General features: G+C 35.0%; 2 protein-coding genes across 2 annotated transcripts; one reads left to right on the forward strand and one right to left on the reverse strand.

The window, feature by feature from the left end:
- Positions 1 to 558: 558 nt before the first annotated feature.
- On the reverse strand, positions 559 to 1,182 carry LOC120425400 (uncharacterized). The gene has a single exon (XM_039589914.2). The coding sequence runs from the start codon at positions 1,180 to 1,182 to the stop codon at positions 604 to 606; it is 579 nt and encodes a 192-aa protein (XP_039445848.1). The 3' UTR covers positions 559 to 603.
- A 13,522-nt stretch (positions 1,183 to 14,704) lies between these two features.
- Positions 14,705 to 15,249, forward strand: LOC120425401 (uncharacterized). The gene is made up of 3 exons (XM_039589915.2): positions 14,705 to 14,815; positions 14,873 to 14,916; positions 14,991 to 15,249. The coding sequence occupies exons 1-3, from the start codon at positions 14,800 to 14,802 to the stop codon at positions 15,195 to 15,197; spliced, it is 267 nt and encodes an 88-aa protein (XP_039445849.1). The 5' UTR covers positions 14,705 to 14,799; the 3' UTR covers positions 15,198 to 15,249.
- The last annotated feature ends 387 nt before the right edge of the window (positions 15,250 to 15,636 follow it).

The following is a 15,636-nucleotide window of genomic DNA, read 5'->3' on the forward strand; positions in this document are numbered from 1 at the left end:
AGACTGTTATGTGAAATTGGACGCGCAATTTAATAGCGTTTTCAAAATTTCGAAAAAAAAAACGATTTAAACTTGAAAAAAAAGTTTTAAAAATTATGTCATCACAACCCGGGCAGACGGTAATAACTTTATTCATGCCTTTTCAATAACAAATACTGTTAAAATAACAAAAAAGTGTTATGAAATATTCTTGAAAAATCCATTTTTGCATAAGAGTTTAATAACAGTTTATGTTATAATAACAAAATTTGTTGTTGGTCTGATATTGGTTGAAAGCCAAAACAACTTTGAAATAACAATTTTTGTTATGGAAGAATAACTCCAACTGTTATTGGCATGATCGGATTATTTGGAAAATAACAAAAAAATAATAACAAAGATTTGTTTGAAGAATAACTAAAAACGTTATCAGTCTGTTATTACAGTAGCATTCGAATTACAAAAAAAATCTAACGATGAATAACAAATCTTGTTATGAATAACATAAAATGTTATTGGCCTAGTATTTTCAAATATCAAAAAATGTTATTCTCACGTTATTTCCGTCTGCTCGGGAAATTTGAAAATAATCATCTTTCTTATTTTTAATTAAACACTCTCACATCAATACTTTAGCAACTCCTTCGTGATCCGCGAGTAGTACGCCTGATGGTGCAACAGCTCCCGCGGCGAAATCCGGTACACATCCAGGTAGCACCGGTAGTAACCCTCGGGAATGACCGGCGGGAACAGGTTCGAGTCCAGCGCCAAATCTTTCACCCAGTAGGTGCCCTTCGGGTACGGGCAAATGCCCTCGGCCGGCACGCGCGGAAAGTTGGACTTGTTCTGCCAGATGTCCTGGTAGTCGAAGGCGTACTTCTTGATAAAGTTACACACCGGCATCGGGCTCAGCTTGAACGGGATCAGGTGGTACTGGTTGTTGCCGAGGGCACTGCGCGAACAGACGATTCCAATCTCGTAGTTGTTGTCCAGATCCACGGCCAGATCGTACGACCCGTTGATAACGGGGGTGGTCCGGTTGAATTTGCGGATGCGAACCCGGTCAAAGCGACCTATTACGCTGTACTCGATTTCGTACCGATCGAACTCGACGTTCATCTGGTACAGATCGGCGCCGATGTGGCCAACCGCCAGCAGAAGAACTATGATCTGGACAAGATGAACACTTTCGACGTGGGACATTCTTTCAGAGGCGGAGGTTGAATAAATTATTTCTTGCTGTGAGCTAGTGCATTTTATGCATATTTTAAAACGCATTGTAGCGTGATTTGTACCTATTTCATCAGTGATTGCTCTAAACATGGCCGACGATGTCAATCAAAGGCATTTTACAAGGTTGTTAAAACGTCCAAGCATCTGAACTGGAATCTGAACTATAAAACTCAAATAGTAAGCAATGCTTACATTCACTTTAATTCAACTGTTTCAATAGAATGTGATAAAATTCATTTAAACACAAAAAATATAGAATTATTTACCAAATAAATTGTTTGGGACACACTCTATGTATCTAGGTGCGTTGACCGATCATAACAAGCTTTTTTCTCATTTTAATTGAAGATCATTATTTCTTTCCTCTAATTTTTCTGCAGTCAATCTCCACAGCTACGAGGTCAGTAATTAATTTCTGGACCAGGAGAAAACGGAAGCAACAAATAAATGCAAAGATGGGCACTAATTAATCTTCAAATAGCATGGAGCTGGAACAGTTTCAGTGGGTCTCGTGGCGCAGGGGTAGCGGCTTCGGCTGCCGATCCCGATGATGCTATGAGACGCGGGTTCGATTCCCGCCTTATCCACTGAGCTTCTATCGGATGGTGAAGTAAAACGTCGGTCCCGGTTTCTCCTGTCTCGTCAGAGGCGCTGGAGCAGAAATCCCACGTTAGAGGAAGGCCATGCCCCGGGGGGCGTAGTGCCAATAGTTTCGTTTTTGGAACAGTTTAACGATTTCTGCTCCTCAATGCAATAAGATGAAATGGTTGCAGACAGTTTTTGTCATTTCAAATGTTTATTTTTTATTTAATCTCGAGTCCATAACTTCAAACAGCGAAACAATCCAATTATGTTGCAATTACGGGTCTTCCCGCTAACAACCGGGGCGCACTGATATCCGACAATCGGGGAATTTGTTTTGCTGGAATGAACCCAACCAAAACTGAGAATAATTGGCTAGACATTCTGGGAAGGAATCGATTTTGGTGAGTCGGCTAATCATGTTGTCGGTTGGTTTGGTAACGGATAAATGTTTAGTTTCCTGGAAATCATTAGTTGAAGAATACAATTGGCAATTATCAAACACATGTTTTTTGGAATGAAACTATGAAAAACAACTTCAATTCAATTAAATGTAACAATTAACCTGGAAAATCACCGATAGAGGTAATCACTTTTACTGTAATTAAGTAAGCAAACATTTGCACAACAACTTTCGCGATAACCATCCCTCGACATCGGACCCCGCCCCGGGCGGATTAGCGGAAGCGCTGCGCAAACAAATTAAAAACATTAACAGTTTGTTTCGCGAACCACTCCAAGTAGTTGCGGGAAACAATGCTCGAAGCTAGGGGCTGAAACCGAACCCTCATAAACTAATTAAATCTAACAAACGCGAACGGAAAAGTTGGATGCACTTGTCCGATGGGGACGTCCACCAGGAAGGGAGGTTGGCATTAAAAATTATCGAATCGTGGAATAATTGTGGAACTATTGTGTACTTTGTTAACAAAGCAAACTAATGCCTGATCTACAATGGCAAATCGCAGAATGTCTTTTAAAAAGAATCCAAAAATGTCAACTGGTTTATTCGGTCCTGAAGTATCGGTGGACAAAGTTACATCCTAGCTTAAGAATAAAAATTTAAACTATTTTTTTTTGCTTTTAAGCTTTTTTGCTTTTTTACTATTTTGCTTTTTTGCTTTTTTGCTTTTTTGCTTTTTTGCTTTTTTGCTTTTTTGCTTTTTTGCTTTTTTGCTTTTTTGCTTTTTTGCTTTTTTGCTTTTTTGCTTTTTCGCTTTTTTGCTTTTTTACTTTTTTGCTTTTTTGCTTTTTTGCTTTTTTGCTTTTTTGCTTTTTTGCTTTTTTGCTTTTTTGCTTTTTTGCTTTTTCGCTTTTTTGCTTTTTTACTTTTTTGCTTTTTTGCTTTTTTGCTTTTTTGCTTTTTTGCTTTTTTGCTTTTTTGCTTTTTTGCTTTTTTGCTTTTTTGCTTTTTTGCTTTTTTGCTTTTTTGCTTTTTTGCTTTTTTGCTTTTTTGCTTTTTTGCTTTTTTGCTTTTTTGCTTTTTTGCATTTTTGCTTTTTTGCTTTTTTGCTTTTTTGCTTTTTTGCTTTTTTGCTTTTTTGCTTTTTTGCTTTTTTGCTTTTTTGCTTTTTTGCTTGTTTTGTAGCGATTTTTAATGAATTTTAAATAATCTTGATTATTTTTTTTTACAATGTTCTGTTGAGTTTGTGGCTTTGGCTCAAAATGGAATTACGAAACCAGCAAAAAAAAGAATTCTTCCAGCATAAAAAAAGGAAAAAAAGACATGTTTGCACTCCTAATATGTTAATTGAAACATAACTTTTTCAACACAAACAATCACCTGCGTGTGGCGACCCCCTTTTTTTTGCGTACAACTCCTCCCCCTCACCATTAACGAAAGTAATTTTATGTAAACGACAACAATTGTGCGCCACAAGCGCGAATGTTTCCATTCCGTTGCCGGCGAGAACCGTCACTAAATTTACCCCCAGCCAAACTGGCCCCAACCCAGGCAAAGTTGCCAGCTTGCGCCAACATCAGCTGTGTGTTGAAAAACAACAAGCATCAGAGTTAAAAAATAACCCCCGGTTGGGAACACACACACACACTGTAAATCCCGTTCCCAACGGAGCGATTCCACGTGCCGTTACCATTGGCAGCTGGTTTACATAGAATTGACCGTAACCTCGACGTGTCCCCTGTGCGGGCAGTGTTGCCAGCAGCGTGTATCTCGGTATCAATTATGTAAATGTCATTAAGCTATTATTCACACACACACACAGAGAGAAACGACACGATGAGATGAGCTGAGAAACACAAACACATTCTCCCCCGTTTGCTTTGTTGTCCAGCCATCACCAACGGGGCCGGCCAGAGTCCCTCCTCCTCGTTAATGTAGAGATACCAGGGGAGGGATGCTGGAATTTTAACTCAAACAACTATCACACTTGCACGCAAACAGACACATGTACAGCTGACACAAACGAATGCAAATGACATTTCACAACAACGCTCAGCGCCCTTGTTGGTAAACACCATGCCCGAACGTGATGTGCTGGAGCAGGGATTCAGAATTTAAATTTCAAAAAATAGCATGTTACTTTCGGAATTAATGAGAAATCTGTTTAAATTTTTAATCAAAAATTTGACAAAAAGATTTTTTGGGCGATTTGGTGTCTTTGGAAAAAAATGTAGTTATGGTTAAAGACTACAATGAAAAAAAGACTAACATTTCAAAAGGGCCAAACATTTAATGTATCGCCCTTTTGGAATAATAGTCTTGATTGAAAAAAATTAAAGTTTTTCGACCAATATTTCATTATTAAAATTGATTTGATTCAAAAAATTTCAACCTGAAAAAAAATTTTGCAAGCTCTGAAAATTTCTGAAAATTTGGCATTTAATGTCCCCTAAAACTTATCAAAAAACTTAAAAAATGATTTTTTTTTTTTTGCAAATGTTTACCGTGTATCATTTTTTTCAGTGTATTTCTTATCCATACCTACAGCTTAGCCGAAGACACCAAATCAGCCGGATTAAAAAAAAACGATTTCTTATGGGTAATTCTCCGCCAACTCACACAGCAGTTGCCCCGACCCCTCTTCGATTTGCGAGAAACTTTGTCCTAAGGGAAAACTTTTGTTCCTGATCACGAATCCAAGGTCCGTTTTTTGATATCTCGTGATGGAGGGGCGGTACGACCCCTTCCGTTTTGGAACATGCGAAAAAAGAGGTGTTTTTCAGTAATTTGCAGCCTGAAACGGTGATGAGATAGAAATTTGGTGCAGAAGGACTTTTATGTAAAATTAGACGTCCGATTTGATGGCGTAATAAGAATTTCGAAAAAAAAAAACGTATTTTTCATCGAAAAAACACTTAAAAAGTTTTAAAAATTCTCCCATTTTCCGTTACTCGACTGTAAAAAATTTTGGAACATGTCATTTTATGGGAAATTTAATGTACTTTTCGAATCTACATTGACCCAGAAGGGTCATTTTTTCATTTAGAACAAAAATTTTCATTTTAAAATTTCGTGTTTTTTCTAACTTTACAGGGTTATTTTTTAGAGTGTAACAATGTTCTACAAAATTGTAAAGCAGACAATTACAAAAAAAATGATACCCAGACATAAGGGGTTTGCTTATAAACATCTCGAGTTATCGCTATTTTACGAAAAAAAGTATTGAAAAGTTACTTTTTGCAATTCCGTCGTGAAACTACTTACTTTTCCTGTCATTCTTGAACGACGAAATAGCCTACTTTTCTGTACCAAAAATAACAGAATCGAATAGCAACACTTTTCAAAATAAATGCTGAAAAGTTCTACTTTTCAGCACTCAAACGGGTGCTGAAAAGTTGAACTTTTCAGCACTTGTTTCGAAAAGTAACACTTTTCAACATTTTTTTTATTTAAACGATTTATTGACAAAAAAAATAAAAATTTGACATAAAATTTCACACAGTGTGTGTTTTTTGGAATTGCAAAAAATGTTGTATGGAACTCGTTGCAAAACTTGATTTTTTCAGCACTCTTCGTATTTATCCAACTCGGTGAACCTCGTTGGATAAATGTACGACTCGTGCTGAAAAAATCCTCTTTTTGCAACTTGTTGCATAAACTACTATTTTGCAATTCCGTCGTGAAACTGTTTACTTTTCCTGTCATTCTTGAGCGACGAAACAGCCTACTTTTCTGTACCAAAAATGACAGAATCGAATAGTAACCCTTTTCAAAACAAATGCTGAAAAGTTCTACTTTTCAGCACTGAAATGGATGCTGAAAAGTTGAACTTTTCAGCACTTGTTAGGAAAAGTTATACTTTTCAACATTTTTTTTTATTTAAACGATTCATTGACTCAATGCATGGACATTTGTCCTATAATTCTGTTCAAAGGGTGTTTTTCGGAATTGCAAAAAATGTTGTATGGAACTCGTTGCAAAACTTGATTTTTTCATCACTCGTCGTATTTATCCAACTCGGTGAACCTCGTTGGATAAATGTACCACTCGTGCTGAAAAAATCTTCTTTTTGCAACATGTTGCATAAACTACTATTTTACGTTTCTCTTTGTTTCGTCTTCCGTGTTTGTCGCGGGTGACCATGAACGGCCATGATCAATGACGACCAACTTTTTCAAAACTTTTTTTTTCGTAAAATCGCGATAACTTGTGATGTTTATAAGCAAACTCCTTATGTCTATATATCAAATTTTTTGTAATTGTCTGCTCTACAACTTTGTTGAATATTGTTGCACTCTAAAAAATAACCCTGCAATGTTAGAAAAAACACGAAATTTTAAAATGAAAAAAATTATTCTAAATGGGTCAATGTAGTTTCGAAAAGAATATTAAATTTCCCATAAAATGACATGTTCCAAAAATTTTAACATTCGAGTAACGGAAAATGGCAGAATTTTTAAAACTTTTCTTGTGTTTTTTTTTTCCGGAATTCTGAGTACACCATCAAATCTAAAGCATAATTTTACATAAAAGTCCCTTTGATATCACCCCTCCGTCACGAGATATCAAAAAACGGACCTCGGATTCGTGATCAGAGACAAAAGTTACCCCTAAGGACAAAGTTTCACGCAAATCGAAGAGGGGTCGGAATTTCGTGTGAGTTGGTGAGAATTGCCATTATAGAATTGCTCAAGAGGTTGGTCCCTGATTATGAATCCTTAATCAATTTTTCGGTGTCTCATGATGGTTGGGTTGGGGCAACTTTTGAATGACCCAGTTATAATTTATATAACCAAAAATTCCATAGTTGCCAGTTTTTCATACAAAAACTACAATTTACGTTTAATGGCAAAATTTGAAAAAAATACAAAATTTTATAATTTTGCCGTTTTATCAATTACTGCCACCAAATTTGTTTTTTTTTTTTTGACGGCGTGATTTTTATCAACTAGCCAAGCTCATGGCCAAGCTTAAGGGGTTACATACATATAGAAATAATACAGAAAATTTATTTCATCAACCAAAATGATGATTTTAAATCACTCCTGAAATTTCATGAACAGATTTCATGATTCAACTGAGTTAGAGACGATTTAAGTTTAGAACTTTGCATGCGCAAGGCGGACTGTCAAATTGAGCGCTTTTCTCTAAACAGGTAAGGGGAAGGCTCTCAAGACATATTCCGTTTGCATGAAGATGCCTGATTTTAAAATTCAGCGTTTTAAAAAATAACAGAAATCAAAAACTTACGATTTTTTATAAGAAAAACATAAATAAATATCTTTTTTTGAATGAACTTCTTGAAAATCGGCAAAAAATCGATATATAATTCTTTTGGATAGAACTGAAACGGGTACTGAAATAATGAATTTTAGCACACTTGCATCGAAAAGTTATGCTTTTTAACATTCCAACGCCCAAGGCTCCAAAAAAGTTGGAACGGTAACTTCAACTCAATGGTTCTCGGGCATAACTCAACCAATCAAGATGATTCTTCTTTCCAGAGATTTGTTAGGATGTCTAGATGATTCTAGACCTTTGCAGAACTTAATTTGATCAAATCTGTAATTTTTGCGATCAAAAACATCGTTCCAACTTTTTTTTCCGCGTGTAAAAAAAATCGCCAAAAATTCCGCGGAGGCAGTTGTTTTAAAAAAGGTGGAACGATGTTTTCGGACGCAGAAATTACAGATTTGATCAAATTGAGTTCTGCAAAGTTCTAGAATCATCTAGACATCCTAACAAATCACTGGAAAGAAGAATCATCTTGATTGGTTGAGTTATGCCCGAGAACCAGCGAGTTGAAGTTACCGTTCCAACTTTTTTGGAGCCTTGGGCGTCCGTGTAAGTTGGACATGCGTTGGGCGTTCCAGTATTAATATTGTTTTGATTTTATCCGTAAATTGTGTTTAAATTCTACTCAAAATGTGTTTTCTTGGAATTGCTAAGAAATAAAATGTTGCATGGAACTCTTAGCAAAACTTGATTTTTACAGCTCTCGTTTTATTTATTCAACTAACCTCGTTGGATAAATGTACGATTTGAGCTGGAAAAATATTTTTTTTTGCAACTTGTTGCATAAACTAAGAGAATCCGACGAGACGTTTTGTCACATCTGCTGCTTTCTCGGTGTGAAGAATTTGAATTGGAATGGAAAATTTACGAAAACTTTATAACAAACCATAATTGGATGTTAGACGCCATTTGTTGCATCAAGTCCCATTAAATAATGCACAATTATCCAATTATTCACCGATAATTTGATAATTCGCAAAAATGTTTAACTTTCAATTATTTTCCCCATTTCAATTTTTTGTTTCAGAAGGTTTCTCTGACACTCAAATTAAAAATATTTTCAAAATTTTTAAATTTGAAATTTAAATCAATTATTTAAAAAAAAGTCAAGCTTCGTCATTCCTCATGCATTCAAATCACTCACGTCAAGTCACTCGATTATTTTTTAACATGTTTTATAAAGCATAATGTTTATGAAAAAATGGCAACACTGCCTGATGAATTTTGTCAGATGGTCTATCTACAAACACTTAGCTTATAAAATTTAAAAAAGCGTAGAAATTTTAATCAATGGAAATAAAACTAATCGTTAACATAGGAAACATAAGCAAAAGAGTGACATGACGGTTTTGAACATTTAACCTCAAGGTTGAACCGGGACCAACATTTACTTCCCTGTCCGACGGAAGGCGTGATCAGACAAATCTCCTCTCGCCACCGGGACCTTCTGGGATCGAACCCAGGCCGACTGGGTAAGAGGCAACTGTCTTAAACATTTTCGTTTTTTTTTTTTAATAATTATTAAGTTTAGTCCAAAATGGTACATTTTAGAGTATTACTTTTTTCTGATAAGTCCGAACAAATAACGAACACTTTGCCAAAGACACAACATCGTCCACAAAATCAATTTTCAAGGTATAGATTTTTGAATAATATAAATTCGAAATCTAAGTAGTTTGGATGAAATCTATGTCCACATACTCCGCAATAAGTACCGAAAGACATTACCGAAATCGAATGATAAACTACTAGAAGAACCCCTGCCTTCGCTCAAAGAACAAGAGATCCGTATAACGAACCTCCGTGCGAGAGGTGACCAACGTTGGGAAGGCCCGCTTCTGGTGGAAACATCCGTCCGGAATCACCCTCCCCGATAGAAGGATGCACAAAAGTGGCTCTCATTTCATTTCCAGCTCCCCGGTCTCGGTGAGTGCCAGTGTTTTATAATTATAAACAGCCGGGCCAATTAAAATGCAGAATAAGAAGTGAAATCAAATTTTGGAGCACGTGTTCGGTGAGCTTCGGAGGGTTGATCCATCCATCTCTGGAAAGGAGCTTTTATTTTAAAATTTACTGAACACTAACATAATAATTCAGTTTCGAAATAAAGAAGAAAAAAGTTAACTGTGCACGAAACAATTTTCCAATGAGCATGATTGCTTTTCGGAAGTGGAGGTGACAGTGTGGCATTTGAGTTTTAACCGGAACTGTTCCGTGGGTGTAGGTAGAGATAGATTTCCAACTATTTGTCAGTCACACAATGTGGATACGCAAATTTATTTGAAAAATTGAAAGTTTTATATTGATCTCCAGGAAAATTTCCAATTTGAATTTGAATTTGGTGAGGATTTTTGTGAAATTTGAATGAACGCAATATTTTCAAATTATTGATATTTCTCAATTATATAAGACATTTCGTCAGTTGTGTGCTATCTTGTGACAACGACCATTTAGTACTTTTCGAGAAAATCGATTTTCAAAGTTTGTTGGTAAATAATTTCAAAACTATGAATGATAAAGCCAAACTTTTTGAAGCAATCGGTTTGTATACTATCGCTTAACAAACGCTCCAAGTTTCAACTAATTTGGTGTACATAAATTTGTGAAAAACAAGACAAATTTTCCACATTTTCCAAGAACATGTATGACGTGTCACAAGTGTGCACAATCATTTTGATGATAAATTGGTCTATGTCACAAGTCTGTATTGCGATATCCGGGAAACGGAAGCGAGTTTCCAAAATCGGGTTAAAGCATCTTGTAGTGTTTGTTAAGTATAGCAAAACTCAGCTGACGATTTATCAGTCAGATAGTTGCTGTGAAATAACTTATCGTCAATTAGCGCAAAGCGGAGCTACTGTCTGAAAAGGAACAGCAAATTTTAAAGCATTTAACTGCTCTAAATTAGAATTCGATGCATTAATTCAGTAGATCTGTATAAGTTCTAACCGAAATCAATCAAATATATCAAAATATAGTGCAAGATCCAGGGTAAAACAGCTATGCCAATTATATTACCATTCAAAAGGGCGTAATATTGAATACTTTTGAAATGTTAGTCTTAATTAAAAACATAAAAACATTGCTTAAGAAATGATTGGAAAATTTCACGAAATTTTTTTTTTTTTTTTTTCAATTGAAAATCGGAACATTAGTTGCTGAGACATCGCCAATAGAACAAGGAGGGTTGTTTGGGTGAGGCTTAGGCTGCGGAATATCAGCAACCAGAGGTCCAATCTTCAATGTCTCTTAGACGATTTTACTAAAACAAAAATCATAAATTGTTACTCATGGTAAAATCTAGATTAACTGAAAATATTTAACTGAAATCAAACTTTCTGTGGCTATATCTTGAAAACGAGACCCATTATCAAAAAAATCTGTAAAGTACTTTTCGACATAAACGTTGAAAAAAAAATTGCAACGCCCTAAGGATTTTTTTTACAAAAAATTTTAAATGTAAATCCGAATTTTCAAAAAATCTGCCGCCGAGATATACATTTTTGAAAAAATAGTGATTTTTGGAAAAAAAGTCGTAGTTTCATGCAAAAACAAATTTGACGTTATTTTGAAATGCAAAATTGAATTTGCAATCGAAAAATACTATACAGATTTTTTGATAAAGGGCTTCGTTTTCAAGATATAGCCACCGAAAGTTTAATTTTATCAAAATATTTGCAGTTTTTCGAATTTTAAAGTAGTGACCATGAGTGACCATTTCCAAAAAAAATTTTTTTGAAAAGTTCTGAAAATTTGCTTAAAAAATTGTCCAAGAGACATTGAAGATTGGACCTCGGGTTACTGAGATACAGCCGCTTTAAGGAAGAAACACGAACACGAAAATTGATGTTTTCTAAATTTCACCAAAACAACCATTTTCTAATGACGATATCTCAGCAACTTATGGTCCGATTATCAATGTTAAAACATAAAACATTCGTTCCGATCTTTTCGGAAAAAATATTTTGAAATTTTTCAAATCAAGACTAACATTTTAAAAGGACCAAACATTGAATATTACGCCCATTTAAAATGCAAGTCTTGATTTAAAAATTTCAAAAAAAATTTACGAAAAGATCGGAAAATTTCACGAATTCTTCATGTATTAACATTGAAAATTGCACCTTTATTTGCTGAGTTATGGTCATTAGAAATTTTCTAATAGAAAATGTTGGATTGTTATGGTGAGATTAAGAAAACTTCAATTTTCGTGTTTCTTTTTCTTAAAGCGGCTCTATCTCAGCAACCCGAGGTCCAATCTTCAATGTCTCTTAGACAAGTTTATAGCAAATTTTCTGAACTTTTCAAAAAAAATATTTTTTGAAACGATCACTTTTTTAAAAAAATGAAAAACTGCAAATATTTCGCAAAAATCAAACTTTCGGTGACTATATTTTGAAAACGGAGCCCTTTATCAAAAAATTTGTTAAGTACTTTTCGATTGCAAATTCAATTTTGCATAAAAAAATGTCAAACTTGTTTTTGCATAAAACTTCAATTTTTTCCAAAAATCACATTTTTTTTCAAAAATTTATAACTTGGCGGCAGATTTTTTGACCATGTTTCTCTTTGGCTCAAAAGTTATGTATTTTGGGAAATTGAGTTTTAGTGAAAAAAAAGTTGATAAAAAAAATCCTTAAATTTTTTTTCCGTGTACCTATTTTTTTCTCAAAAGTCCTCAACAATAACTACAACTTTGCCGAAGACACCAAATTGATCAAAAAATTCACTCAAAAGTTACAGCTGTTTGAATATTTACATACCATTTTTGTATGGACAGCAGCCAAAATTGTATGGAGACTTGTATGGATGAACCAATCACACAAAATAGCTTATTTGGTCAAAGGGAAGGCCCCCACAAAGTTTGAGCCAAATAAAAAAATACAAATAAAATCCATTTCCGGTTTTGGTAGAGAGTTGCTCACTTGAAAATGTATTTTTGACTACACGTTTAAACTTTTTAAATCAAATTTGCTATCGAAAATTACTTTCCAGAAATTTTGATAAAAGCACAGTATTCGAGATTAATCCACTAAATGATTGAATTTTATCCTATTCCCGAGAGCTCCGTTCCCTAGAATTCAATTACCCAGAAAATTTAAATGATTACGTAAAGTGTGAAGTGTTATGATTTGCCCTTCTTTAAAGAGAGAATCTTGACTTATCTGCTGACAAAAGTTGAAACTTCTCTACAATGTTCAATTTTCCCTTCTTTAAAGAAGGATGACAAAAAAAAACAGATTTTCAGCAATCAGAGGTCCAGAAATTTTTCTGAACTGTACGAAAATAACATTTTCTAAATACATTTAATACTGTAGTGAAAAAAATGTATGCCGGATGAGCAGTTCTCTACGAAACCATTTTGGTGCCTTCGGTATGCCCAAAGAAGCCATTTTGCAGCATTAGTCTGTACATATAATTTTCCATACAAATTTGGCAGCTGTCCATACAATAATGATGTATGAAAATTCTAAAATCTAAAATCTTTTGAAGGAACTATTTGATCGATTTGGTGTCTTCGGCAAAGTTTTAGGTATGGGTAAGATCTACACTGAAGAAATGATACACGGTACATTTTTGGTAATGATTTTTAATTTCACTTTTTGTCACTAAAACTTGATTTGCAAAAAACACTATTTTTTTTTTATTTTCTGATGTGTTTTAGGGGACATCAATTGGCAACATTTCAGAAATTTTGAATTAATACTGATTTATTTAAAAAATGGAAATATTGGTCGCAAAAAATATTCAACTTCATTTTCCGATATAAACTTGAATTTGCAATCAAAAAGTACTTCATTGAAATTTTGATAAAGTGCACCGTTTTCAAGTTATATCCATTTTAAAGTAACTTTTTTGAAAATAGTGCCCATGTTTGCCCACTTTTGAAAAAAAAAATTTTATTGGTGCCCATGTTTGCCCACTTTTGAAAATAAATATTTTCGAAAAGCTGAGAAAATTATCTATATTTTGCTTTTATAACTTTGTTGATACGACCGTTAGTTGCATAGATATTGCCATGCAATGGTTTAAAAACAGAAAAATTGATATTTTCTAAGTCTCACCCAAACAGCCCACCATTCTCTAAATTCGAAATCTCAGCAACAAGTAGTAATATTTTCAATGTTAAAATATGAAACATTCATGAAAATTTCCGATCTTTTCGAGACTACTATTTTTAATATATGTAAATAAAGACTAACATTTGAAAAGGACCAAACGTTCAATTTTACACAATTTTGAAATGTTAGTATTGATTTAAAATTTTTGAAAACATTTTAGCTTTAAAAGCTGACAAATTCCGTAGTCCAAAAATAATAATCAATCGTGATTAGTTTTCTGTTGTTCATTTGATCAGTTTTCACTTCTTCTGTTTGTAGCTTCCCGTTATTCAGTATTCAGTTTGCTATGTTGCGCAAACCTCAACCAGATTAATTTGCATCGTAAAAGGCTTTCATACTGTAGCAGCAACACCTTTGCCGCCGCGCTGCCGAGATTCAACATATTTCGTTCAATTTGCGCACCATCCTGCTCCGTGGTGTTCCACTGCTCTGTCTGGTCACCACCACCACCAGGTGAAATCTCCGGCCTCCTCTATTTCGAGGGCATTTCTAGTTTTGCGGCATTTCGAGCGTTGTTATCGCACCAGTTCACTCGTTAGGCAATTTCCATATTATTGGTTCCGATTGCGTGTGTGCCACGTGGCCAAACACACACACACGTGCACACGATGGAAAGTGGTCCCAAGGTGACATACACACACATACCCCAACACATACCAGAACAGATTGCACGTGAGTGAATGTGCTTTCCGAGCGTATGGAGATTTGAGCTTTGTACGGAGACTCAAAGCGAATATTCAAAGCATGACTAGGGGGACCACCAACAAAAAAAAGCTCGAAAATTCAGCATCACCGTCGATCGGACGTGTCGGATTTTGGATTCTGGAACAGGAACAAGCAAATCGATACGAATGCCGGACATTTTCGGAACAAGCGCTTGGTTGAGTGGAATTTTCAATTTGAAATAAGCTTGCTGTTTCCACTTTTAAAATGAACAATTAATCACATTATAAAAACAGCAATGTTTTACAAAGCAGATTATTTCTCTTGTGATGCAACACAGCTGTTGCACTTTTGCCTCGTGTGTTGTTACAGCTGCGATTGCATGTTTAACGAGTAAAGAATCAAATTACATAATTAAAATGGTGCACATTGAGTACACTCGCTCCTGGAACATTCCATTATATAAAACAATTGACGTGGTTCCAACTCAATCAGATAGAAAGTCACGCAACACGCTCCAAGATGAAGTTTCTGGAAGGTATCAAGTTGATGGATTCGTTTAAAATAGTCAATTAAATTGTTTTTTTCCTTACAGTTTTAACTATTTCGATTGTTGTAATTGCACTTGTGAGTTGTAATGTAAGTTTATTTTTAGACACAAGACAGAAAATTTCGAGATAATCAATTTAAAAAATAAACAACAACTTTTACAGGAGTGTGACCACGAAAGCTGCGACCAGAGGAAAAAGTTCTGCGCCAGAAGTGAGTCCAAGTACTGCGAGTGTGACGCGAGCTTGCAGAAGCACGTCCGGTCCTGCCCCGGCGGGGAGGTGTTCAACGTCCGGTTCGGAACGTGTGGGGTGGGAGCTGCCCAGAAACAGCCGTGTATGCTGTACAGACAAGGGAAGGGGTTGAAATAAATGTAATTTTTAGTGCTGTGGAAAAATAAATGCTAAATTATTTTTTTTTTGCGGAAAATTTTTGGCTGACCAAAAAAGTCATTTTGTGTCATTGGTTCACCTATACAACGCTCCATACAATTTTGGAAAATCTGTATGTTCAGCAATTCCCTACGAAAACAGTATGATTCGAAAAAAAAATTCTCCAATTGGACTCAAAAATGGAGTGGGATTCCTTGGCCGAAATAATTAGACCCGTATTTTTTTTCTGCCATAAGGGTGACCTACACCAGGTAACTCCGCGCCATTTCAAGCAATTTTAGCTGTCTTGGATGCAAAGGATTAAGTCATACAAAAATGCAGAAATTTGTTTTTTAACATTATAATTTCATTCGTAAGTTGGTGATAATGGTTTGGGTGAAACTTATTTTTTCTTATTTTTCGGATTCATATAATTATT

This window comes from Culex pipiens, chromosome 3 (genome assembly GCF_016801865.2).
Source record: "Culex pipiens pallens isolate TS chromosome 3, TS_CPP_V2, whole genome shotgun sequence".
Classification (NCBI taxonomy): Eukaryota; Metazoa; Arthropoda; class Insecta; order Diptera; family Culicidae; genus Culex; species Culex pipiens.

Bases quoted from the DNA above. Each gene is read 5' to 3' on its own strand.
- LOC120425401 (XM_039589915.2), top strand. The intron at 14,917-14,990 runs GTAAGTTTATTT...CAACTTTTACAG, and splicing joins TTGCACTTGTGAGTTGTAAT to GAGTGTGACCACGAAAGCTG.
- LOC120425400 (XM_039589914.2), bottom strand. From the start codon at position 1,182: ATGTCCCACGTCGAAAGTGTTCATCTTGTCCAGATCATAGTTCTTCTG.